The 27244-nt window shown below is 43.4% G+C and overlaps 1 protein-coding gene across 1 annotated transcript in view; it reads right to left on the bottom strand.

Moving 5' to 3' along the window:
• Nucleotides 1-3444: 3444 nt before the first annotated feature.
• Nucleotides 3445-27244, bottom strand: part of LOC138968237 (uncharacterized) — a 221961-nt gene continuing 198161 nt past the window's right edge. The window contains exons 6-7 of the mRNA XM_070340792.1: nt 4786-5013; nt 3445-3814 (exon numbers count right to left, since the gene is read on the bottom strand). Coding sequence (XP_070196893.1) covers nt 3537-3814; nt 4786-5013 — 506 coding nt within the window. The 3' untranslated portion in view covers nt 3445-3536. The remainder of the gene's footprint in view (nt 3815-4785; nt 5014-27244) is intronic.

Here is a 27244-nt window from a genome sequence, read left to right as displayed (position 1 = left end):
GAAAGAGTCGATTCTATTTTTCAACCAAGGTCCTGTAAGAGACGAAAGAGTTTTTTCCATAAATGATAACTATATCTGTACAGAGATGTTTAAATTAAACGCAAGCAAATGGTCATTCCATTCTTTCCATACCATCCTGAAGAAGGCAGTTACATGCCGAAATATTGATTTAAACGTACCTAACCGGTTACTTTTTCTTTTTCTTTAAAAGCAAGCAAACAACGTATATTTACGACTGCTGGTTTATCCAGGTCGACCGGATACTTCAAGAATCATACACGCAACATAAATTAACGATAATTATTACCAAAGAGCACCAGAGACTAATGCAAAATACACTAGCTTTCATTCTTTAAATAGACGAACTCTTATGAAAACAATGAGCTACATCTTGAAATAATTGCGTGGTCATGCATGTCATTTAACTAATGCAACCTTCACAATAACGCACGTACGCACGATCGCACGCACTCACAAAAACGCACACGCACACACACACACACGCACGCACGCACACACGCACACACACACACACACACACACACACACACACACACACACACACACACACAACATAAAAGAAAAGAAAAACAGAGACAAAGCTAATAATACACGCGTAAGTACTGCATTATCAATACAATCTTCCGTATTTGTTTTGTGTTCAGAGAACAGTGGATAGTCGACAAACTTGTTCTCACAATGAAAGTCTGACGGCGGGAACCTTTTTATAATCAAGTCTTACTAAATCATATTTTTACGTGCAGAGTTAAATATGCTCGTACAAACGATTCAAAATGCAAAACAAGACATGTTCTTAATGAAAACGTTCAAAAGCTAAATGCGCTGATAAATATTATCAGCACCTATAAGCAAAATATGACAATGGCCTGTACACATTTATTACTCAGGTTGCCGAGTAAAATCATTGAACGGCATCAGAAAAACGATACAAACAATATTGCATTATAATGATAGTAAGAATACTAATTATAGAATAAGTGTACCAATAATGATGCAGTTCAGACTGAAAGTAATCACAGGACTGTCTATGCCAAAGGGAAAGGTGGTAAACTGTTGTTTTCGGCAGTTGGTTCGAACAGAGACAGTAGACTGTTCAAAATCAGTCCGAAGAGTAGTCGTAAGTCTCTGGTTTGAATTGAGTGAAACAACCTCTTTTTGGTCTTTCTGTTTCGGATTTCTTTCTCTTCAAGGTTCTGTAACTCGGTTTACAAACTGCCGATATTCTCTGATAAAAAAAATCAAAGTGGTTGAAAAGCATGTGTATAAAATGCTGACTTGACGAATGAAACCATCAACAACAACAACAACAACAACAAAAGAAGTAGTATAGCAATAGCAAGAGTAATAATAATGCTGAAAGCGATGCTGATAGAGATGAAAGCAAATTAATGATAGATGAATATGGTAATCACTCAAACAGCAAAGAATGAAAAGCCAACAATTCATTACACACGGAACAAATACAGTGTGAAAGCAGTAAATAATATCTACGCCGCCGATGCTGGGGATGACGATGGCGATAACGATGTCAATGATAATGCACTAGTTGTCCCTCACTGTCACAACCACCACAGACATCACTCAATCTGCTGATTGTCTTCCCACTGACCTTGTCAAGGTCATGGTCATGGTCAAGGTCAAGACACATTCAACACAATCTAGTTCTTTAATAAACGAGATGCTTTGTTGATATTTCAAAGGTCTGTGAGCGGGTAAGTCCTACATAGTCATGCACACGAGTAGTTGCCGCTCTTGAAGAGTCCCGAAATCCAGACATTTATTTTCATTAAAAAAAAAAGTCAGCATGGATGTGGGGTAAATTTGCCCACAGGATTTTTTTTTCTCTCACGAACTATGGTAAGTAGACGTGGCAGCTAAAGTCCAGCGTGTATGCACACTACACGCTGGGGGTCCTTTTGAAGATGCCTCAGCGAAAGTCAACGATCATCTGTACACAAGACTAGCCTCTGAAGAGACAGGAGTTCTGTAAGCACATGAATCAACACAACACAGCGTTCATCTGTACACATGGATGGCGTCACGCAAAGTCCTCTGCAGCATCTCCTGAAGAATTTTGATTTCACATTTTAATCCATAGCTTTCGACGCACGACCTGTAGAGCCTCACGTGTCACCAAATATGTCAACATATAGAGCTCTGTATCTAATTAAAACTTGGGAGTACACTAACAAAAGATGTTCACATCCTAAGAAGAACGGAGACTCGTGTACATAATCTGTGACAGTCTGTAAAAACACACAGTAAGAAAATCCATTGTCCGTGTGTACCTCTCGGTGCTTTGTGTCTTCTACAAAGAAGACCAGACGCGCCATTTTCTCGTAGGCCACAACAGGATATCCACTCATTCTCCTGGGATGTTCGTAATAAGCCAAGCCCTCTTTTGGACACGCTCACACAACAAATCAGATCTAACGCCGTTTAGCACAACACATTCCGACGATAGCCTCATGAAAGAAACCCCATTCTGTCAATGTGTCTTGGATTTCAAGCAGAAGCAGCGCACATGATGATGCTGAACTCTTTAGTCCCTTGCCTTGTGGGCGGAGCCTGGTTAAAGGGCGGAGTCACGTGTCGATATGTACGTGAGGCTACGAGTTGAGAGGCACTGTCTCCTTGTTCTGCTGCGACCGACCTGTGAAACCAAACCATGTCTCAGTCAGTGAGCTCGGTTGTGATGTCAGCTAACCCCTCAGTCGAAAAGCAAGCCCTATTTTTTTTTAATTGTTTTTAAGTCTTCTGATATTTGTCTTTAAAGAAATACTCACTCATAGCTACATGTATTAAAATATATATGTGATTGTTGAATTTTGATTTTGGAACCTGAAACTAATCTTTAACATGTCCAAGTCGTCACTACATCATTCCAAGCGAATTGTGCACTAGTCTACACTATTCTACACTGTTCTTCAAACTGCAGTCATCGGAGGACCCTGGCCCACGCAGCTGCAAGAACACTAGCAGGCAGAGTCTGAGAAGAAAGGCCAAAGAAAAAGTCTCAGGCAAGGGCAGACATATAATACAGCAATTTGAAATGCGTGAACACGAGTGACAGCGATGTTAACACATGGATTGCAGGGTTGAACACAGTGCAGCTACGGGGCGTGGCGCTAAAGATTCACCGCCCACGTCACAGTTTCAGTATCTTCGTTTTGATTGGCACAGGCCCAAGGGGGCGTGGAGCTACGCGTCACAACAGTCTCCACCCCTTGGTTGGGGTTGGCTGCACACACCCAGGTGGGCGTGGCGCTTCGCGTATAGACAGTCTCACTACCCTGCGGGTGCAGATTAGTAGCAGCAGAGGTGCACACCCAACTACTGGGCGTGCCACTACGAGCAACAAGAGTCTCAGCGCTCTGGTGGGGATGGGGATGGGAGTGGGGATGGGGGTGGGGGTGGGGGTGAGGAGCGCACATCCAGGGAGGAGGGGCGGCGCTACACAAGGTGGTGCCAGTTTCAGGGGCGTGGCCAAGCGGAGCATGGCCGGGGGCGTGGCGTCATAGGTTGATTGGCAGCGACACCTTTTCCGTGCCCTGGCTGTAGGTGACGGATGTGCTGTTGTTGGAGCGGTTGGACTTGCCTGATTTGCTGGAGGTGGGCGTGTAGGACCGGTGCTGGGAGGGCTGGGAAGAGTAGGCGCTCCCTTGTGGGGCGAAGGGGTCCTTGGTATAGGAGTACACGGAGTTGGTTGGCGGCGCGGGGAAGACGGGCTGCATGGGATAGTATCCCTGGTGAGTGTAGCCATGGTTACTGAAGGCGCTGGGGGCCCGGGAACCTGCATTGGTGGAAACAGTGGGGCATGAACATTATGAAAACGTCACAAATATTTACTTTGCTGTTGTTATTTTCAATTCTGCACTTTTTACAATGTGCTTTACTAGCCCTGGGTTTTTAATCCGTGTTTACTGAACGCGCTGAGGTCCCGGGAACCTGCATAGGAAGAAACAGTGAGGCATGAACATTAAAGAAACATGTATCAATTTGCTGTTGTAATTATCAATTTATGGCATGCATTTGTTGAGATAAGGTAATAGGATTCTTTGGGCGTGTCCCAATGCTTACCAAATTTGACCATCACATTTTTCGTGATGCGAGTATATTGAAATAAAAACATCAAAGCACCAAAAGAAATCCAGCACAGGCAGACTGGATGATAAAAAGTGAAATCAATCTGTGACAAAGACAAGAAAACAGAACTGGAAACAAGTAAAAAAATAGAATGGAAAAAGGATAACAAAATCAAATATGGCATTTCAGGGAGAAGTACTGCAATATCAAGTTCATGAATGTGAATCACCTGAATGACAAAAATAGTATCTCTACTATTACATTCAATGGCCTCAAAATCACTATCTGCTCATCCAAGCGGCAAGCGAACCACGTTAATATATTATGTATTACAAATGCTAAATAGGGCTTAATTACCCAGTGTGTGTGCTTGGCTTGCTTCCTTTAGCTCATCTGATTATCTTCCTCAACTTTAATTTGCTGAACACCTTCACTCCACTCCACCCCCAGCCCCTTACAAAAAAGTCTAAGAGAACTGCAAACACTATTTTCATAGAATGTAAACTACAGAAATTAAAACAGAAAAGAAGGAAAACACAAACAAAAATCAACAAAATATAATCCAGTGTTCACCACTGTAAACGAAAACAGTGGTCCAGAAAAACTGAGGTCGGTCAAGACTTCAGCAACACAAGCAGAACTAAATAGAAGGCAACCAAAGAAGGACCGCCTGCTCACCATCCATCTCACCATGGTAACTAGAGGCAGGGGCGCCGTTGGACACCACCGTGGTGGCTGTTGTCGTCACGCTGGTGGAGCTGTTGTCCGGCCGCTTGCGGCACAGCTGACGGCGGCAGCAACAGACGACAGCGACGACGCAGGCGATGACGACGACGATGCTGCCGACGGAGATGGCGATGGAGGCGGTGACCCCGAGAGACAGGAACTTGCAGATGATACCACATTCTGCACACAGACCAACAATAGGATTTTTTTTAAAGTTATGTGTTGGTGACAGTGAGCATGGTGATCTTGCACACATGAAACCATACTCTATCTAACCAACCCAAGAAATGACGGGAAAGAGCACAGGCACAGGATAAGGTCTCTCTTGTTTTCTGCTCATTCCCGAGATATATGATTCGAAAATGACTACCTCTTTCATATTTTATCAACTGAAACAATTAAAGTACTTAAGTAGAATACAATAAAAGAACACGGAGGTAGTGTGGGATGCGAAAAGAGAGGAACTAGAGGACTGGGGGGGGGGGGGGGTGGGAATAAGGTAAAGGAGCTCGGGAGGGAACACAGGCTTGAGAGAACATGTTGCACGATCTCTTTGCTCTTTGTTGTAACGACGGCCAAATGGAGCTAGCTTGGAGATAGGACAGAGGGGGAGAAAAAGCTGCCAAGCTGCCGTGCTTGCGACGGGTTTGGCCGAGAGGGAAAACAACCCGGCAAATTTCCCCCTACAAAGTGAGTGGCTCCGATTGTTGTTGTAGGCAACAAAAGACGTCAGCGCCAGGCACAAGACACCTGCGTCTCTCCTCTGCCCCTCAGCCCCGTCACGAGCTCTGCACGAAGAGGGTAGCTCTACCCTCTGAGCTCTACAGTTGTTCGTCAGATGCGCGCAGCTTTTGTCTGCTAACCTAATCTTTGTCTTTTCTCCGATTTCACGTGCGCTTTGGTAAAGCCACTCAAACCTTTAGTCAGATGCACACAGGCTTTGTCTGGAGGTATAGGTGTACTGACTGAGCTTGATGTGTTGTGAGGGCTTCTTGACGTGTGGCTTCTTCGCCTGAGCTGCAACTTTCAAGCATTTGTACGATACATACATCCTCAGAGTTACAGCGAATCTAGCCGTAATGGCTTGAGATTTACTGGCCAATGTGAATGCGTGATCTATTGTGTAACAAATTCCATCTCACACGGCATAAATTAATATGTAAAGCGCATAGAGAATGTCAAGCGCTATATAAATCTCCCACATAAATAAATAAAAATATTGCTTTGCAGCAAAGTCAGAAGTGCATCTCGCAATCACAAGCCAGAAATCTCGTAGTTTCCAAAAAGTGTGCCCCACAAGACTAAGGATTCACTTACACGTGGCCACCACTTGGTCCATTCCTTAACGTGGTGTGGTGGTTTGCGTGTCTCGGTGACCCTAAGAGCTATGCCAGCGGGAGTGTAAACTCCTGGCAGGGCTTCCCAAGCTGGACAGGTCGAAAGGTAGAGGCCAGACTGATATGGACCAACCTTGTGCTCACAGGGCAGGTCCTTGGGCCATGAGCTAAGGGTGAGGTAACCCTGACAGAAACCTCGAGTGCTGAAGACGTATGTGTTGGGCCGCACGGCGCACTCCAACAAACCACAACACTACGCATCAACTGCCATTATGACACTTGGAGACAGAATTGACAGTAATGGTGCTCGCCCTGTGAGGATCCACCAGGCAGGTGCAGCGCCGGGCTCCGCGCCTCGGCCATTGCCGGAGTCCCTGCACAACAAGCTGTACGGGCCAGTGGCTGCGCTGCAGAAGACCACTAATTATATCTCAAGATCTGGACTCCAAGTGTGATCGGCGATCGAAAAGAAGAAGAAGAAGAAGAAGACTTACACGTGGCGTCGTGTCCCACTAAACTGCCCTGTCGCAAAAATCAGCGTTAACATGTCGCATTACTTTCTCAAAAAGTCTGCTCCTTTTCCCGAGCAGGCCAATGATTCAATTGGGGTCGCTCAGACACTCGGATTGTCGATGAAGACTCATTGTGACCCGCGATCATCAAATCCATTCACCAGATGGACCTTGCTTTTTTGTTACAGAAGCGTACCACTGCCCGCTTAGCATCGTGCAGGGGTTTATGTTTCTCTCAGCCTATGACTGTTAACTGCAGCCCGATGTATCCGGCATTGGTTTTCTACCTTAACCTTTTGGTATATAATCCTGTGCCAAAGAAGAATAACGGTTATTTTATGGAACGTTTAATTATTGACAAAACCAAACATTTACCATATCTATCGATCTTAGATTCAGTGTTTCATAAACTAGCTTTCCATTTGATTTTTTTAATTGTTGATTGTGGAACACTAGCAGTCTGTTTTGGATTTCTTATATTCTGCAGAAACAGACCAACAGAAACGACCACACATGCGAGCAACACAAATAGCCTACTCCTAGCTCGACATACCTGAAACGTGCTTCTCTATCACTGACCAAGGCTACTGCACCAGAGCACCCAGAAAAGGTACGATTTGAAATCCTGAGTGCCGACACCCGACCAGTACTAAAGGTAGATAAGGACAGGTTCATCGGAAGGGCGAGATAAAATTAAAATGTTTCTCTGTCTACGCCATGGCAAAATGAGAGGACCCACTGAACGCATTTCGGGTTGTGACTCTATTCTGACATTTGTAGCGTACGCTAGGTTATAAGGTTTTCACGTCCATGGCCCCTAAAAATACCTGATTTATGCATTTCGATGATTTTGACTGTTATAATCGGATATCCGCTCGGTTTTAGGTATTATAAACTAACTATCATGTTCTGACACAGTAACAAACCTCGTAAATGACTTTCAAAGTTTGATAGATCGGATGGTCACACATTAATGTTCATTATAAGTTATAACTTATTCCCAAGGCGAATTTTCTTTATTCAAACACCGCCTAACGAGTATTTAAGTTTGAGAACACCCTGGTAAAATGACTCACTCTCCTCCCCATATGCTATACTTATTGAAATAGTTCATTCTCCCCAATGTAATGAAAGGCGGAACTCGTGTACTTACTGAAGTATAAACCAGGAGACACTACTTAAATATAAAAAGAAGGCGTTGATATAGCACTGTCGACTACTTTGACATCAGAGTTTACTTTTGGTATTGCTTTAAGTTGTCAAGTCCCTAATTATGTATTATCAGCCAAATCACCAGGAATGCCCTTCTCCATTGTTTTCTTTTTCTCTATCGTCTCCTTCAATGACTGGAAGTTTAATTATTTTTGACAGATGTAAGGCTGCACCAGTTCACCACAGAAATGGAAGGTATTACTTTAATTGGTCAAGTCCCTAATTATATCATGACAGCTAAATGATTTAGTGCACCCTTCTTTGCAATTTCTTCAACTTCTGCAGTCACAGCCAGGTTAACTTTATATTTCTGACAGATGTTAGGTTGCATCAGTTCACCAGAGAAATACAAGGCATTGCTTTAATTGGTCAGGCCCCTAATTATATCCTGGCGTCCGGGTCATGTGAAGAGCACCTTTCTTTCTTTCGTCCTTTCTTTCTTTCTTGCTTTTTTTTCTTTCTTTCTTTCTTTCCGCCTCTTCTTCTTCTTCAGTCACTGTTGGGTTAAAGGCACATTCCATCTGGTTCAAGCGATCATGCTCACCACCTCTAGATCTGTTCAGACTGTTATACAGGGTAATAAGACAAGGCCTCAACTTAAAAACACTCGCAAGCCTGACAACTTCATGGACAGAGTGGGAATGTTGTAAGTGGCACCTTAGTCAATTAATCTTCTAAATTAATTCTGAAAACAAAGACAGACAGACAGACAGACAGACAGGACACAGACAGACAAACATACAGACAGACATACAGACAGACACAGACAGACAGACAGACAGACAGACATACAGACAGACAGACAGACAGACGCACGCACGCACGCGCGCACACACACACACACACACACACACACACACACACACACACACACACACACACACACACACACACACACAGAAAAAACAGCCAGGCGTCTGATCTATTCGTAATTGACCAAGTGGAGGCATGGCCCACGCACGCACGCACGCACACACACACACACACACACACACACACACACACACACACACACACACACACACACACACACACACACACAAACACACACACACACACACAGAAAACAGCCAGGCGTCTGATCTATTCGTAATTGACCAAGTGGAGGCATGGCCCTAATTATTCCATGAAAAAGCCTGGCAGGAACTGAAATGGTGAGCCGAACCGTTTGTACGGAAAAGACTTAACCTTTAAGGTTCACGTCACTTTTGACAGATGCAAGGTTGCACCGGATCACCACAGCAATGCAAAGAATGGGGTGGGGTTTGGGACAAACTATGTTGAAGCGTGCATCGCGCAATCACTCAGCCTTTATAATCATGGCAATTATTTGCAATAATCGACAAGGTTCGTGTTTCAACTTAAGGACCCCGAATACGTTTACTGACACGGGTCAACATAACAGAGACACGAATAATGTCTAGGATTTGCACGCACGGACGCATGTTCACACACACACACACACACACACACACACACACACACACACACACACACAGCACCCCTCCCCACCCTCAAACCCTATACTATGCACCCTCCTCCCTCCCCACGCACCCCTCCCCACCCACCAGCACACGAACCCCCAAAGCACCACTGTAAGTACTACTACACAGCGCTTGTCAACGTCGAAGGCCCTCGATAAAGGAGTAGGGTGGGTGAGCAAGCATAGCGCGGTATTGACTGTGCCTGTGGCAAAAGATGTCACGTCACCCTTCAGGGACCCACCATGGGTGTCACACCGCGCTCTTGACAACTCCTTCTCACTGCCAATTATCCCACACCTAGCTAGCTTAAAGCCCCACTCCGCCACGTGAAAACAGTTCGCGTCACCATCTCAGATCTGGCCAGGCTTTTAAAAAGAATGAAACCATCCATCCACTTGCTCACATATTAGAATTCAACACCATGACTACTTGCTATGGTGAGTTGGAAGTTATTGATACATTAATTTCCGAAAAAGGCAGCAGTGCCATTTACAACTATAATTCTTTAATCAATTCTTGTAAAAAATACCAATGTGCACAGAGAACACCCATGCTGTTCATATTTGGTATGTGATCAATTGGAGGGATGGTCTCATCCCATGCTGTTCATATTTGGTATGTGATCAATTGGAGTTTTAATGTTTTTGTGGTGGATGCAGGCTGTACTCTCATGTGTTTTTTGGTTCCACGGATTCAGTAAGGTTGTCAACTTTTACTCTATGTTGTAATGGAGCAGTGCAAACACCTTCCAAGCGAGTAAGTTTGGTGTTTGTCAAAATCACTCTTTGCAAGTATTGTCATTTTTGCCCAGATGTGACACCCGGTCTAGTGACAGACGAAATGCTTGTACACATTTCACGTGCACCTCGCTTTTTCTATGTGTAACCGTGTTGCTCTTCTGCTCCACTGAACTACTGAACCGTATCTATGACGCGTCACGGCTTGCCTACAGTCACAGGCACAGGCACATGACTGAACTATTTGGTTGACTGATCTCGACTGCTCATTGTGTTCATTTCTTGCCGTTATAACATTGCTTACTTAAATGTCTGACACTGCCAAGAGGGGCAGAGAAGAGGTCTCGCCTATCAGCGACGACACAGAAAAAAGGCCGTGTCTTGATCTACAGGACAGTTTCTTAGACGCGTTTGATGACACAACTATCATCGAAGTAGAACAGCCCCTGCACAGCACCGCCCTCAGCTCTCCGCCAGACGCGACACCCTCGGCCATGTCGAGTTCCACTGTCACCTCCGTCAAAGAGGGCTTGCGCGAGGCCCTGACGGATCCTGCAATCCTGCTACTTCTAAAGGAGGCTGTCGTGGCCCCCCTGATGCAGCAGATCGAGGAACTCAAAGAGACGGTGGCCAACAAGGACCAAGAGATCGCGGACCTCCATGCTCGTGTCGACGAGCTAGAGCAGTATTCCCGGCGCAACTGCGTCAGGATCAGTGGCATCCCCGCCGCCGACAACGAAAACACTGACGAAATCACCAAGAAATTAGGAGCTGCGCTTGGCGTTACCATCACAACTGATATGATCGACAGATCCCACCGCGTCGGCAGACCAGACCAGGCCGATCGTCAGATCATCGTCAAGTTCACCTCCTATCGACACAAGCGGTTGCTGATGGGCGTTCGGAGGCACCTCAAGCACAAGACAGCCTCGACCATGGGATTCTCGCCACCCGTTTCAGCAGCGGAAGCCGCGGCGCGGTCAGCACCACGGGGGGTGTTTGTGAACGACGACCTGACGAGGCAGCGGGCCAGACTGGCAGCTAAAGCACGTCGCTTTAAACAAGATAGGCGTATCCAGGACACATGGGTCCGCGATGGCGAAATCTTTATAAAAAAGAACGAAAAAATCACAAAAGTGTTCAACGAGGTAGATCTCGAAAAATTTGCTTAGCCTTGTATAACTATAGTTGGCTTCTGTAAGCCACAGCTTTCCAAGCGAAGTGTGTTTGCTGCTGCAAGCAGTAAAATGTGACACCCGTGTGTGTGTGTGTGTGTGTGTGTGTGTGTGTGTGTGTGTGTGTGTGTGTGTGTGTGTGTGTGTGTGTGTGTACGTACGCACTACGCTTAACATCTGTCGGTACCACGAACTCTGTCTCGCTCTACGGTTTCGATCTTAACAAAATTTAGGACTTTTTACCTCTGCAGTGAGACGAAGATGTTATCAACCAGAAATTGAAACGTTTATTGAACATTGCCACACACCAAGTGCTGACACGTCGTGTGTGTGTGTGTGTGTGTGTGTGTGTGTGTGTGTGTGTGTGTGTGTGTGTGTGTGTCTGCATACTTGTGCATGTGTATATTTTTGAACCACGAGCTGAGAGCTACAGAAGTGGGTTTTTTTTTTGTTGTCGTTGTTTTCTAATGGAAAACCGTTACCCATTGGGAACTCTGTATATACATTCTTTACTTAATCTTGTTTTTGAACCCTCTTTACAAACTTTACCTTTGTTTTTTCTGCTGTCTTTTTGTAGCGCAAATCCTCCCAGACCAGCCCGCAGATACACCCTCCCCCTGGCCATTTTCTTGTTCCTGATCCTGATTGGATATGTCAGTTAATTTAAGCATGTACAGGGCCAGAATTGGGTGTTTCTATGGAAAAGCAGTAGTTCTCTGTCGCAAACTTGCTTTCTTATGTGAATCTTCTGTGTTACCATTTGTGATTTTAACTTCCCTTAAATCACCAGCCCGTGTTCCGTTATCATTGTTCGTTTTTTGTTGTGTTACCTTCAGCTTTAAAAACTGGTCGGCTTTATTAACCAACACCAAGTTGCCAAAAACAAATAACGTTGATTTTAATGACCCGCAGTCAAGTCCTTCTGTAACCCCGTTTGCACAGTCGAAGTTGTATTTATCAGGTGATGTAGAAAAGAACCCAGGTCCTGGACACGAGCATGAAATCAGTGTCGTACACATCAATGTCAGAAGCCTTAGGAATAAAATTAATTTATTGCAACCCGAAGTTCAACGGCACGATGTCTTAACACTTTCGGAGACATGGCTAGCGCCTTCTGATGATAACTCCTCATTACTGATTCCAAATTTCAGTCCCCCTGTTCGACTTGACCGTCCAGACCATCCTTATGGCGGAGTAGCAATCTATGTAAAAAATTATTTGTATTATAAACCCCGTCCTGAGTTTAACGTCGTCGGCCTAGAAGCCGTGTGGGTCGAGATAAAACTGAATAAAGAAAGTATTTTGATAGGTTCATTTTACCGTCCACCAAATGGAAATGTTCAATATTGGGAATTAGTAGACGAAAGTTTAAGAAAAGTAAATAGTCAAGTGTTGAAGTTTGTGATCTGTGGTGATTTTAACGTTGATTTTTTAAGTTCTCCTTCTCACAATTTTTTCAATATGTTGCATTCATATCAACTCTGTCAACTTGTCAATGTTCCGACACGTATAACTGAAACAAGCAGTACCTGCATAGACCTTATAATTACACAAACGCCACAAATAATTAAATCCGTAGATGTTTTGCCACCAGTTTGCAGCGATCACAGCGTACCACGGGCGATATTAAAAAGTACTGTAAATGTAAGTAACTCCTTTAAACGAACTATTTTCAATTACGATAAATTGAATATAGAAGGGTTTTGTAACGCTCTTTCACAAGTTGATTGGACAGGTATGGTGACGAATGAAATGTTTAATGATAGCATTGATGTTTTTAGTAGAACTTTTATGAATGTTGCAAAGCAGTTCATGCCTGTTAAAGAAGTTGTTGTACGCCCTAAAGACGCACTCTGGATTACCCCAGAAATTTTAAAGTTAATCGACGAGAGAGATCAAACTCACCTGAGAGCAAAAACGAGTAACTCTTTAGAAGATTGGCTGAGTTATCGTCAGACGCGTAATCGTGTTACAGCAGCTAAGCGAGACAGAGTCCAGCAATTTTATATAGAGTTAGACGAACGCATTTCCGACCAAGGTTCCTTTGATACTAAAAAGTGGTGGCAGTTGGTAAAGTCATTTATGGACAAGAAAGGACTTGGTGTTGATGAAATTCCTCCGATTAATTTTGAAGGCAAGATTTACCAGTCAAACCAGGAAAAAGCTAACGTTCTGAACAATTTTTTCATACAAAATTCCGTTCTTAAAACGCCAGACGACAATTTGCCTCAAGCTGATTTTTTCGACAGCGAACTTAATGAGATTTATCTTACAGTCGACGAGGTTAAAGAGGTTATTAAAGCCCTTGATAAAGGTAAAGCCACTGGTCCGGATCTCATTCACAACAGACTTCTAGTTGCTGCTGTTGACGCCATAGCAGAACCCCTGACATATTTGTTTAATAGAAGCCTTAGAGAAGGTATATATCCTAGTTTGTGGAAGACGGCTCATGTCACTCCTATTTACAAAGCCGGCCCAGCAGATTGTTGTAACAATTATCGACCAATTTCATTATTAAGTTGTGTTGGGAAGGTAATGGAGCGCTGTGTCCACAGCCATGTTTACACCTTTTTACAGCGAAATGATATATTAACACCGGCACAGTCAGGATTTATTCCTGGTGACTCTACCAGTTGTCAACTGGCTTCTATTTATGACGAGTTCTGTTTAAATTACGATATGGGAATTACCACTCAAGCTGTTTTTTGTGATGTGTCAAAGGCATTTGAAAAAGTCTGGCACAAAGGGTTATTATATAAACTGGAACTAGTAGGAATTAGAGGACAATTGTTGAAATGGTTTCACGATTATTTAACAAATCGCCACCAGGCGGTTGTTATTAAGGGTGCTAAGTCTGCATTAAAATGTATCCCGGCAGGTGTTCCACAAGGTTCTGTTCTAGGCCCCTTGCTATTCCTGATATATATTAACGACATTGTAAATGATACTGAATCTGTTATAAAGTTGTTTGCTGATGACACGAGCATGTCTATGTCCTTAGAAGATCCAACTAGACGAGCACAGATTTTGAACGCAGACCTATATAAAATTAATACCTGGGCAAAACAGTGGAAAGTTAAATTTAACGAAGCAAAAACGGAACTGTTAGACATAAAACGTGATAATATACCAACCGAACCAATCATTTTTAATAATATTGTTTTGGAAAACGTGAACCAACATAAACACCTTGGCGTAATCTTGCAGAATGATTGTAAGTGGGACTTCCAAGTGAGAAGCATCATAAAAAAGGTCACCTTATTAATTAATTGTTTAAGATATTATAAATATAGATTAAATCGTAAAAGTCTGGAAACTATGTATAAATCTTTTGTTCTTCCACATTTTGACTACGCAGACATCATATGGGACAACTGCACAGAGTACTGGTCAACTGCACTCGAAAAACTACATTTGGAAGCCATTCGGACTATAATCGGTGGTGTGCGCGGCACAAGCCACGAAAAACTGTATAAAGAAAGCGGATTTTGTAACCTAAAAGAAAGACGGAGCAGACACAAACTGATTTTATATTACAAGATGGTATATGGCAAATGCCCTCATTACTTATCAGATCTCTTGCCACCTTTAACTTCTGATGTTAACCCCTACCATCATAGAAGACCATTAGAAAGAAGAGTCCCCATGTGAAAAACTGAATTATACCGTCGATCTTTTATACCATCTACTACTGTCCTGTGGAACACCTTGCCAGACAACATCAAAACAACTAACTCAATCAGCGATTTCAAACGCTATTTATCTACTCCTGATTATAACGTACCTGCCTATTATTACTGTGGTAAAAGAATGGAAGAGATTCACCACCGCAGAATGCGCCTAAACATGAGTAATTTGAATTCTGACCTGTGTAAACGCCACCTACAGGGAAACCCACAGTGCGCTTGCGGCTACCCGAACGAAACAGCTGACCATTATTTGACACATTGTCCTTTGTACGTAGATGCTCGCCTGTCTACAATAAACGCACTTCCTGTTAATTACAGACATGTTGAAATATTGTTAAATGGTAGCGAAAACCTTTCTCTTTGCACTAACAAGCTTGTTTTTGAAAGTGTCCAATCGTTTATCCATGAATCTGGTCGTTTCTGTTGATTTGACTCAGTACCCATAATTATTCAAGCCAACAAACCTTATTTTATATGCATTTTTCAAATGTATATTTAGCGAGCTACTGCTTACTTGCCACAGGACTATGGTTTGTAATGTGCTATGTATATTCTTATTTGTATGCGCTGCCAACTTCATCTTTTATATGTACCTACCGTTTTCTCCTCCCTCCTCCACCCTCCCCCCTCTTCCTCCTGCTAGTTTTTTCTTATTCTTTCTGATTTACTTTAACTATGCTCTTCTTGTAGATAGTTCAACAATTGATAAGTATTGCTTGTCCGACATCATATTTGCGTTATTTTCCTACTACGTAGGGCGCGTAATATAAGCGTTTGCTTGAGTTCGTGTCCCTATTGTTTATCGTTGTATTTTTGTATCATGTTTGATTTAATAAAACACTGTTTAAACCAATTGGAGGGATGGTCTCATCCCATGCTGTTCATATTTGGTATGTGATCAATTGGAGGGATGGTCTCATCCCATGCTGTTCATATTTGGTATGTGATCAATTGGAGGGATGGTCTCATCCCATGCTGTTCATATTTGGTATGTGATCAATTGGAGGGATGGTCTCATCCCATGCTGTTCATATTTAGTATGTGATCAATTGGAGGGATGGTCTCACCCATGCTGTTCATATTTGGTATGTGATCAATTGGAGGGATGGTCTCACCCATGCTGTTCATATTTGGTATGTGATCAATTAGAGGGATGGTCTCATCCCATGCTGTTCATATTTGGTATGTGATCAATTAGAGGGATGGTCTCATCCCATGCTGTTCATATTTGGTATGTGATCAATTGGAGGGTTGGTCTCACCCATGCTGTTCATATTTGGTATGTGATCAATTGGAGGGATGGTCTCACCCATGCTGTTCATATTTGGTATGTGATCAATTAGAGGGATGGTCTCACCCATGCTGTTCATATTTGGTATGTGATCAATTAGAGGGATGGTCTCATCCCATGCTGTTCATATTTGGTATGCGATCGATTGGAGGGATGGTCTCATCCCATGCTGTTCATATTTGGTATGTGATCAATTGGAGGGATGGTCTCATCCCATGCTGTTCATATTTGGTATGTGATCAATTGGAGGGATGGTCTCATCCCATGCTGTTCATATTTGGTATGTGATCAATTGGAGGGATGGTCTCATCCCATGCTAAAGCCAGATCTAAGACACTGCAAGAGGCGAACTATTTTCACGAGGCCGGGTGGACCTTTAAACTAAAAGAGTGGCTGATAGGGTCTAACTCTCGACCAAATATTCAGTGCGGCTGATGGGGTCTGATTCGCACAATTACAACTACACAAAATAAATAAATCTAAACAATCAGTCTGGAGAAACAGACAGAGTGATACCTATACACCGCTATAAACGGTGATGACGGGGTAATAAGCGAAGCCTATAAAAATTTTTTTTTAAAAAAGCGACCCACAATAGGCGACGCTATAAGCGACCATTGTCCGACGCTAGTTCTGGCAGTCGCTTTACACAGTCCTTCTCGTGTAAGCGATCATGTTCACATGTCCGAGGGTTTACATGGGATACGAGCATCTACTTGGACACATACCAACATCAACAGCATGACTGCGTCTTGTGCGGAGTAGAAATATTTTGTGACACCCATGTCAAACTGCTAACTTCATTCAGCAAAGCTATTCCTACAAAATGCAGCCACACTACATGTATTCTGTCATGTGTCCAAGTGAAAGAATGCTCTCATTGCGAGACCGATAGCACTAGGGTTGTAATCGCTTTCTTTCTGTCGCCGTGAGTTCCAACTCAGGTCTGTTTTTTGTTTGTTTGTTTGCTTAACGCCCAGTCCACCACGAAGGGTGATATCAGGGCGGTGCTGTTTTGACATTCAACGTGCGCCACACACGAGACAGAAGTCGCAGCACAGGCTTCATGTCTCACCCAGTCACATTATTCTGACACCGGACCAACCAGTCCTAGCACTAACCCCATAATGCCAGACGCCAGGCGGAGCAGCCACTAGATTGCCAATTTTAAAGTCTTAGGTATGACCCGGCCGGGGTTCGAACCCACGACCTCATTGGGCGGACGCCTTACCACCACTAGGCCACCGTGTTGCGGTCTCGAACTCAGGAACAGCGGGGACTTTTCTCTATTTCCAAGAGCCAACGTTCAATGCAGACCAGCCTCGTGAGAAAATGCACGCACACAGGACCAACGCGCATATGTTAAAGATCCCGGGTTGGTTTCCAGCCAAAGTCCAGGGACTCGGAAACACACCGATACCTAGAACACACACCCTTGAAGGCGGCGTCGTGCTGCCACACGACAAGGTAAAAGCAAAACAAAACCACCCAAAAATTAAAATATAAATGAAATAAAAAATTAAAAGAAGGAAAAATAACCAATCCTGTGTGGCATGAGAAACTCTGACAATTGAAGATTACCCTGAGAGTGAAAGGCTCAGGAACGCAGAAGAAGAAGAAGCAGAAGACCCCTTCAACAAATGTAGGTGTGTGTGTGTGGGGGGGGGGGTGGAGGGGGAGGGATAACTAATTAGGAGGACCGGGACACAAAGTAGGAGGAAGTGTCCGCCTTCGTAAAAGAACAAGAGAGGCTGATCAGGAGATGCTAAAAATATGTTCTGCTTTTCAAAACTTTCCGTTCGTCAAAACAGTTCACCGCTGTAATTCCGCCATAATGTGCGGCAAGATTAAGAATTAGCTTTGAGTTCGTAAGAGCTTTGAACAAGATAGAGACACGCATGGCCAGCCACGTATTACGATAGAAAGAAAGAAAAAGAAAAACCTTCCGACAACCCATAATAAGAACGAGCGGTTTAGAGGGCTATTCACAGTGTCAGGTTTTTGAAGGACTATTTCTTTGACGAGAGTGACGCGAGAAAGATTAAAAAAAAAAATTGCGAAAGAGAGTTTCGGCCTGTGCGCCAGAAGAACGGGGAGTCATTGTAGGACATCCCAAAGTAAATTGCTTAGTTAATCTACTCCTGGAGAAGGGGTGGATGATGGAAGCAGTATGAGGGAGAGGGAAAGAGAGAGGGAAAGAGAGAGAGAGAGAGAGAGAGAGAGAGAGAGAGAGAGAGAGAGAGAGAGAGAGAGAGAGTGAGTGAGAGAGAGAGATGATGATGATAATTAGTTTTAACGTCCTCTTAGGACAGGTTGAGTTAATATGCTTTATGTGGGGACATGACACTGGACAAACATGCAAACAGAGAACACATATGATCGTGTTATATATCTGGAAGTCTGTTGTTGCGATGTTTCAAAATGGGAATGGAAGTAAAGATTGTGTACGCGGAATATGGTTGGACTGGAGCGGTTTTGTAGGCTTATTTGCTTTTTATTTATGTAGAATATTTTTATATTTATGGCTGAATAAGTAACTGACACATATGATACGTAACTGTAACTCGTAACTGGAAAAGTAATACAATAGATTTAAAAAAAATAAATAAATAAATAAATAAAATAAAAGATAATAAAAATTTGAATCCAGAGATCGAGAGAGAGAGAGAGAGAGAGAGAGAGAGAGAGAGAGAGAGAGAGAGAGAGAGAGAGAGAGAGAGAAAGAGAGAGAGAGAGAGAGAGAGAAAGAGAGAGAGAGAGAGGGAGAGAGAGAGAAAGAGAGAGAGAGAGAGAGAGAGAGAGAGAGAGAGAGAGAGAGAGAGAGAGAGAGAGAGAGAGAGAGAGTAAACACAAACAATATTTCAAAATCTGTGAAGAGTAATAACGCATTTCCGACGACTGGACAAGCTATTGTCCTAATTCATTATCTCCCAATCCACTGCATTTCAAAATTGGATGAACAACAGAAATTTTGACGCGCGGCCTAAAACAAACATCTCATGTATGCACAGCACACAAACAGAGCCTATTTGTTGTCAAAATTAATCAGCAAAGCTATAATGCTTCTCCGTTGAAAAGTTTGAAGGGCGCACACAACTGTGTAATTTGTCAATCAATAAAACTGACACATCTAGAATGGAATGAAGAATACTGGCCCTCTGACATGATACCTTAATACAACAATAGTGATGTCAATCGAAGTGTCATTTTCAACCTTTCTATGGATACATAATGGTTACAGCAGGTCTTCTATTGCTGGCATAGAATGCCTCCTTTCCATAACGAAACGTTTCTTTTTCTTTCTATCAAAATGATGCGTGTCAAAGAATCTGTCAACGCATTATCTGGGCGAGATAATAGCGTCAGATAAAAAAACCCAAAGCAAACTGCAAATAGAAAAATGTAAACAACACCGATTCGGGCACTTTTTAAGCAGCCAACATTCGTAAAATGAAAATGGTGAAAACGGAGAGAAATACAGATATCCCGGACGACGTTGTAAAGATATATATTCTCATTGGTTCCGGTTTTGCTCCCTAACATATAAACACGCATTCACGATACCATTTTCTTTTCAATATACCTGAAAAAAGCCAGCCAGCGTCAATACTACTTACTCTACGCGTAACGCATAGAAATGTTAGGGGCTTCTTGTCAATTCTATCACACTACTATATTCAAGCCTTGAACGCATCCGGGCTATAATTAGCCTGTCAATCAAAGCTGAAGTCGAGTATGTGCTTTTCGAGCACACACGTCACAGTAATTAGTGTTTTGTATCCAAAGTCACTTTTCGTAAACAAAATCAAAGTGAGAAGAAATTCATATTGCGACGACATAATTTACATGTGATCAACCACTTACAGTTTATAAGTCCACGAGTTTACCTGTGATGACCACAGAACGGTCGGTTCTAATTAAATGTGAATAATTTTATAATGGGACTGCTAAAGCTTCATTAAAGGACGACCCATTACCTTTCTATGGGACATTGTTCATGGACGTACGTTCATGTAATTTTGCTGGACCTTCCCAGTACTTTTAGTGACGTTGATAGCCAAGTTCTACACAGTCTTTAACTATATATTTACATGCAAGCATAGTTAACCGCTATAGTAGTCTACGGGTTTTCTGTCTTAATGGTGGTTATGGACTGACAAGCACTTTTTTTTTAAAGGCACAACACAATTTGAACATCCTTTTGAATCTACATTCTTAAAATGTTTGAGTTTACTTCAAAGGTTGTTGGCCTTTCCGTGTCTCTTGGTCCTTAATATGTCACATATGTTCAGCCAACATATAACCATTAAGGCTAACGTAATGTGGCGCCCTTTGCTGTTTTTGACCACTTACAGTGGTGGCATGCTGAAAATGTAAACGGCATTGTGTGTAATGTTTTGGCAAGTTCAAGGCTTATAATCAGGACACTCGTTGCGTTCACAGTACTCAACTCAACTCAACTCAACTCAAATTTTATTGGCTTCAATTTTCACATAGAAGAATTTGTCTTGCGCTTGGGATTAAGACATAGGCAGAAAGTAAGAGTGTAACATGTAAAAACAGCATTCATATCGCATTTCATGTACCGCACACAGTAATCACTAGTATAGGCCTAGGCCTACAGATATCACATTTGTCCCTGTATCACACATGCAAATAAATAGTATCACATTTTCCACCTAGCCGAACAATACACTAAACATATTACCCCAACCTCCTTGACTTCTTTTCATTTCAGACTCGTAACCTTTCCAATCTCGAAGTGGCATGTCATTTTACGAACGCTTTTGACCACTAACTATTATATTGTTCCCTCAATGGTGCTCTCAAGATAATTAGTCCCCCGGAGTTCGTGAGGTTTTTGACCTTCAGTGTGTAATCCCCCAGGCAATGTCAATTTCAAAGAAGTGCTCATTACAGACATTAGTGTACATAAACTATCCCCTCTTTCAAGGACATTGGCTCCTCAGCGAATATACTGTTTCAATTTCTTCGACGGTATTACAGTCGCGATTGTTAAAAAAAACCTACATTGTTATCTCAGAGATATACAGTTTCCATGTCTTCCACTGAACGAACCAGTATATCTAAACGGAAATCTTTGGAGAACATTTGTTCGCACAACCGTATACAGTGTCCTTGTCTTCAAGCTGGTTGGTTTTTACTCTTCCACTTTCAGCTCCATGGCTTCAACGCAAAGAATCGCTGTATTTAAATGCCATACAATTCAGAAACTATACATGTCCTCTGTCGATAACATTGCATTCTCTATGCAACATACACGTTTTTACGGTTTTCATGTCTTGAAACTGGAAGTTCTTCACCCATCCGCTTTCAATTCCAAAACTGACAGAACAACTGTAGTATAGGCATTGTGCTACCAAAACTAACTCCTCTTACCAGGACACTGTCACTTCAGGCCTATCCTGTTTCCATGTCTTCAAGCTGTAAGGTTTTTGACCCTTCCAAATTCTAAAACTGACGTCACAGCGAGTGTCGTATTACCACACACAAAAACCATGTCCGCGTACGACACGCACCTCATAATCTACACAGTCCTCCTTGGCCCTCAGGCACGGTCCAAAATGTATGTCCACTTGTGACTCAGTGGAGACCCCCCAGAGCGCTGTGTCGGAACGTCCCAGGCCGGCGCTGGGTGTTTGCACTGTCACTGGCAACATGTGTGTCTTGCAAAGTTCAACAGGCTCTCCAAGCGGCTCGTGCAACTCGGGGGAGGTAAATGGAGCTTATCTGGGTACGTTGGTTTTGCGCCTCTCTGCCTCGCCCTAATTGTAATTCGACCTGGAGAACATTGTTCTTGAAGAACTGTGGTTACATAAAAACGGATATGACCAAATTATAAAGGAAGGACGAGGTGAGTGAGTGAGAATAAGGAGGAGGGGGAAGGTAAGAAGAGAAGACAGAGAGAGAGAGAGAGAGAGAGAGAGAGAGAGAGAGAGAGAGAGAGAGAGACAGAGACAGAGACAGAGACAGACACAGAGAGAGCTAGAGAGAGAGATAGAGAGACAGAGAGAAGGCGAGAGAGAGAGAGAAATAAAAGGCGAGAGAGAGAGAGAGAGAGAAATAAAAGGCGAGAGAGAGAGAGAGAGAGAGAGAGAGACAGACACAGAGAGAGCTAGAGAGAGAGATAGAGAGACAGAGAGAAGGCGAGAGAGAGAGAGAAATAAAAGGCGAGAGAGAGAGAGAGAGAGAGAGAGAGAGAGAGAGAGAGAGAGAGAGAGAGAGAGAGAGAGAGAGAGAGAGAGAGAGAGAGAGAGAGAGAGAGAGAGAGAATTGAATTGAACTTTATTTAACAAGGATTAAGAATTAAGGCTACGCCTTTTCCTACAATCTGTCCTTGGGACGCATAGATACACAATTATATATTTAAAAATTAAAAAGTTAAAAAGTTAACCAACAAAAAAAGGAGGTCGGAAAACTTCAGCACGTGATAATAAAGATGACGATGATGATGATGATGACGATGATGATGATAATGATGATGATGATGATAATGAAGATGAGGCATGAAGAGCATACATATGTGGTTATTCATAAAATCAAATGCATACTAGGCTATGCAGGTAATTATCAATACAAGCTGGTAGCAATCGAACATGTAGCAATAGTACAACAAAAATATGTTCAGAGAGAGAGAGAGAGAGAGAGAGAGCGGTCGGTCTCTTATGACGGGGTGTTGACAATTCAAGTTGCAAGAGGCGAAACCATTTTGGTTGAGTGTTTAGTCAAAGCTGTATGTTGAAAGTTCTTAATGCGTACCTCGCTGTGTCAATACAAGAAGGGCACCTCAGATCGCAATGAATTCACAAATAAGCTGGCATACAATAAAAAGCGTAACTATAGGGTATGTTGCGAAAGAAGGAAGCCTGTACGGTATCAACAGGTTTTTGCGGTTTCTACAACTTGAAAGACGTGAACTAGCCTGAAATGTGCTCGAAATAATGTGTCTTGTTTGTTTGACAGTTATATGTTCAATAACGCTGTGCGGCCCGTTGACGAAAAAATACGTGTGTGTGTGTGTGTGTGTGTGTGTGTGTGTGTGTGTGTGTGTGTGTACGTACGTGCGTGCGTGCGTGCATGCATGCGTGCGTGCGTTAGTACGTGCGTGCGTGCGTGTTTTGCACATACATAGGAGTTTGTACACTTTAGACCGAGTAGCTCATGTTTATATATATATACCTGCGTCGAAAGGGGATAGGGGAGAGAACACGTGTTTTATGTTGCGCATGCACTGAGGCAGAGACAGAGCAAAGTGTACGTCTGCAATGGATGGGATTGGAATCGTCGACCTATCCTCTTGCCCGAGACAATGGCTTTAATTCCAGCCCTCTGTTGACCTTCTGTAGACACATGGGTGGAACCGAAAGCACAGATAAGACAGATAAAACCCCGCTTACATCTCTGGCTGGGAGATAGGGACTGGTTGGAACTCTACTTTGTAACTGGCATTGGCACATACTTTTGAGTTAAGTCAGAGCGGTCTCACACCCTCTTCCCTCCCCTTATATTACTTCCCTTGCTCGACACAGTTCTTCTCAACCTCTGAAGATTTCAGACAGTGACTTTCACCCACACTCTCGCACCTGCCAAACGAATAACGTTTTGGCAAATTATAAATGAGACACAAAAAGAAAAAAAAGGCAGACAAATGCCTTGAAATTGCAAAAGGTATCGTTATATTCTTGGTGTTGCTGTTGTCTTGGAGTCTTCTTCTTCTTGGCGTTCGCAGAGGTTACACGATCAGTCGTTGTCTCGGAGTGAGCGTGCGTCTCAGTGGAAATCTCTGTGTGTGTGTGTGTGTGTGTGTGTGTGTGTGTGTGTGTGTGTGTGTGTGTGTGTGTGTGTGTCATTATTTCAACGATGCTAATAAAGATACCTTCTGGACATGTGAAGAAGTAAAATCCGCACGAACCAAAACCTTCAAGCAAAGACATCACGCACTTGGTCAAGCAGAGAACTGTTTACAATCATGCCAAAAGATGCTCATCCCCTGTAATCCTGTGTTAATTCCGTCATTACTACTGTAGCCCCCTCGTTTGTCACAGTGGATCTTTCTCCTGGACTTGTCCAATGCCTTGTTGCACAATAGGGATCTCACTGGGATCAGGAGGGGAGGGTCCAGTTAATACCCTGTGTGGCTGACTTGAGACTGGCTGATTGTTCAGCTTTTGTAAGAGAAGGCTTAGTGCTGATGGGGTACTATGGAAAACAACAAAATTAATGATGAGTTTTAAGACTTGTGCTGTTTTTGCAGATAGGAACGTATGTACTTGTACGATGCAGATACAATCGTGCGCAACCGTAATTCTGTCTGTCTGTCCCTCTCTAACACCCCCCCACACACACACACACACACACACACACACATTTTGATATCCGCTATCATAAAACTCAGAGAGAGAGAGAGAGAGAGAGAGAGAGAGAGAGAGAGAGAGAGAGAGAGAGAGAGAGAGAGAGAGAAAAAGAGAGAGAGAGAGAGGAAGGCCTTATTTTGAAAATAAAGGCTTATTTTTTTAAGGCCTTATTTTTGGGATTTTTGACCCTTTGTGCCAAGGATGGACGGTATACGTGGGGGAGAGAATAGGGCTTGCGTGCACAAAGCCGAGATGGACGTTTGAAAAGAGAATTGGGGAGGGAGTGGCAGGGGGGAGTGAGGGCGAACAAGAGGGTTGTCCCCCAATACTCGGCAGCCCGCAGCATGTGTGACAAATGGCAACCTCAATTAAGCTAATGCAGCACGTGCTGGCGGTGATTAAAGCGGGGACAAGGCACGAGAGGGCGATAGGAGGTCACCCTTTTTGTCCGCCTCTGACAAGTCCTGTTCCTGTGTACGGGGCATTCCTCTGCACTGAGCTGCGAGTACTATACCACTGCTTGCGTTCTTGTCTCCCACTCCCTTGTGACGTTTCATCTTCCTGTCTGTGGCCGTTATGACAAGTCCTGTTCTTGTGGGCGGAGAATTCCCTTGCACCGAGCTGCAAGTACTGTACCACTGATCGCATTCTTCCACTGTGTGTCGCATTTGTATGTAGCTTCGTCTGTAGAGGATCAGACATCCTTTCGCACCGCTGCTTGGACTGTATCAGTGCTTGCATTCTGCAAATGTCTCTCGCCTTTGTACAGCTTTGTATGTCCGTAGTGGTTGTATCTATGACAAGTCCTTTTGTGTTTGGAGTATTTTTGTGCCCTGCTGCTGATGTTGTGTCGCTGCTTAGAATCTTATCTCCCTCTCTTGCGCTCATTTTTGTCTGTGCCATGGCTCTTTGACATTGCTCTTTCCCTGACAAGTAGGGATGTGACTGTGTGTGTGTGTGTGTGTGTGTGTGTGTGTGTGTGTGTACGTGTGTGAACCATGCCATTGAAGTGAATCATCTCGCTTCTGTTTGTCGGCCCTTACGAGTATAAATGAATGCACATGGCCTGAGTGATATCACAGTTTCTGTTAAGAAACATTCAGAATTTTGCGTAACTGCCGACAGGCTTTAAACTTCTGAACAGTGTATTTTGACAAACTGACTGTCTTTGCTTGTTTGTTGCTCTTTCTCCCCCAGTACGAGTCTGCAATCTGTTCTCCTACTTATCACCCGTTCCTTTCCCTTGCCGTGTCCATCTACTTCGACTACCCAAACCGCAAATATAGGGTCATTAGAAACCATAACCATACATATGAAGAATGAAAGTCTCTCCAGGCACTGGCTAGTGGAGGAAAGCCAGCCGCCAAAGCGCGGTGCTAAGGGAGTATCGGTGGCCCCTGACTGCATGAATAATTCACACTGGTACACTGACAGGGACAGGGCTGGGAGTGTGCCCCTTGGGTACCGTTAGCAGTTTAGCATCTCTTGATACTCCTTTCCAACAACCGGTCACAACCCTACAACACTTCCTCTTCTCCTTCTCTGTCTTACTGGTTTAAACAATGTTTTATTAAATCAAACATGGTACAACAATACAACGATAAACAATAGGGACACGAACTCAAGCGAACGCTTATATTACGCGCCCTACGTAGTTACAAATTAACAAAAATATGATGTCGGACAAACATTACTTATAAACTATGGAACTATCTAGGTCAACAGCATAGTTGAAGCAAACCAAAAAGAACAGGAAAAAGCTAGCAGGAGGAAGAGGGGGAGGGTGGAGGTGGGACGAAAGAATGGTAGGTACATATGAAAGATGAAGGTGGTTAGCGCATACAAAAAGAATATACATAGTACATGTAAACTGTAATCCAGTGGCAAATAAGCAGTAGTTCGCTGAATATATAATTGGAAAATGTATATAAAATAAGGGTTGTTGGCATGGATATGCGTACTTAGTCAAATTAACAAAAACGACCAGATTCTCTGTCTTATGTGCACAGACGGACACAAACAAACACAAAACATAGGATACAAACACGCACTTACTATTTATGTATTTAATATTTACCCGCACCCACATGCTCACACACACATAAGTGCACGTACTCCGCCCGCGAACGTGTCTCTAATCTCTTAGAATCACCAAAGATGGTTTCATTCATCAAAACAAGCCGATCAGGAACGACTTTGTCTGATGTGTCTCCGAGCCATGTTGTCATGGCCGTGGTGCGTTAAAGACAGTGATTTGTCAAAGACAGTGATTCTGGCGTTACATTCGCTTTTGCTCTCCATCTCTTCCCTCCTCCCCCCCCCCTCTCTCTCTCTCTCTCTCTCTACTTCCTTTATTCGACGACTAACATTTTGAATACATTTCGGTTCCCAAAACACCCGTATCGGTACCAGATAACAGCTATTCTGATTTCCATCCATCGCACCCCCCCCCCCCCCCCCCCCCTTCCTCCTTTCCTTGGCAGTACTGTCCAAAACATCAACGAGGATCCTCGCAGTACGTGTCAAACTCCTCTACAAGCCTCAGACACATAAAACAAAGCTTCTGCGCTCGGGAGGACCTCCCACACAGATTATCCAG

This window comes from Littorina saxatilis, linkage group LG1 (genome assembly GCF_037325665.1).
Source record: "Littorina saxatilis isolate snail1 linkage group LG1, US_GU_Lsax_2.0, whole genome shotgun sequence".
NCBI classification, from domain to species: Eukaryota; Metazoa; Mollusca; class Gastropoda; order Littorinimorpha; family Littorinidae; genus Littorina; species Littorina saxatilis.
This window is presented reverse-complemented; position numbering and strand designations above follow the sequence as displayed.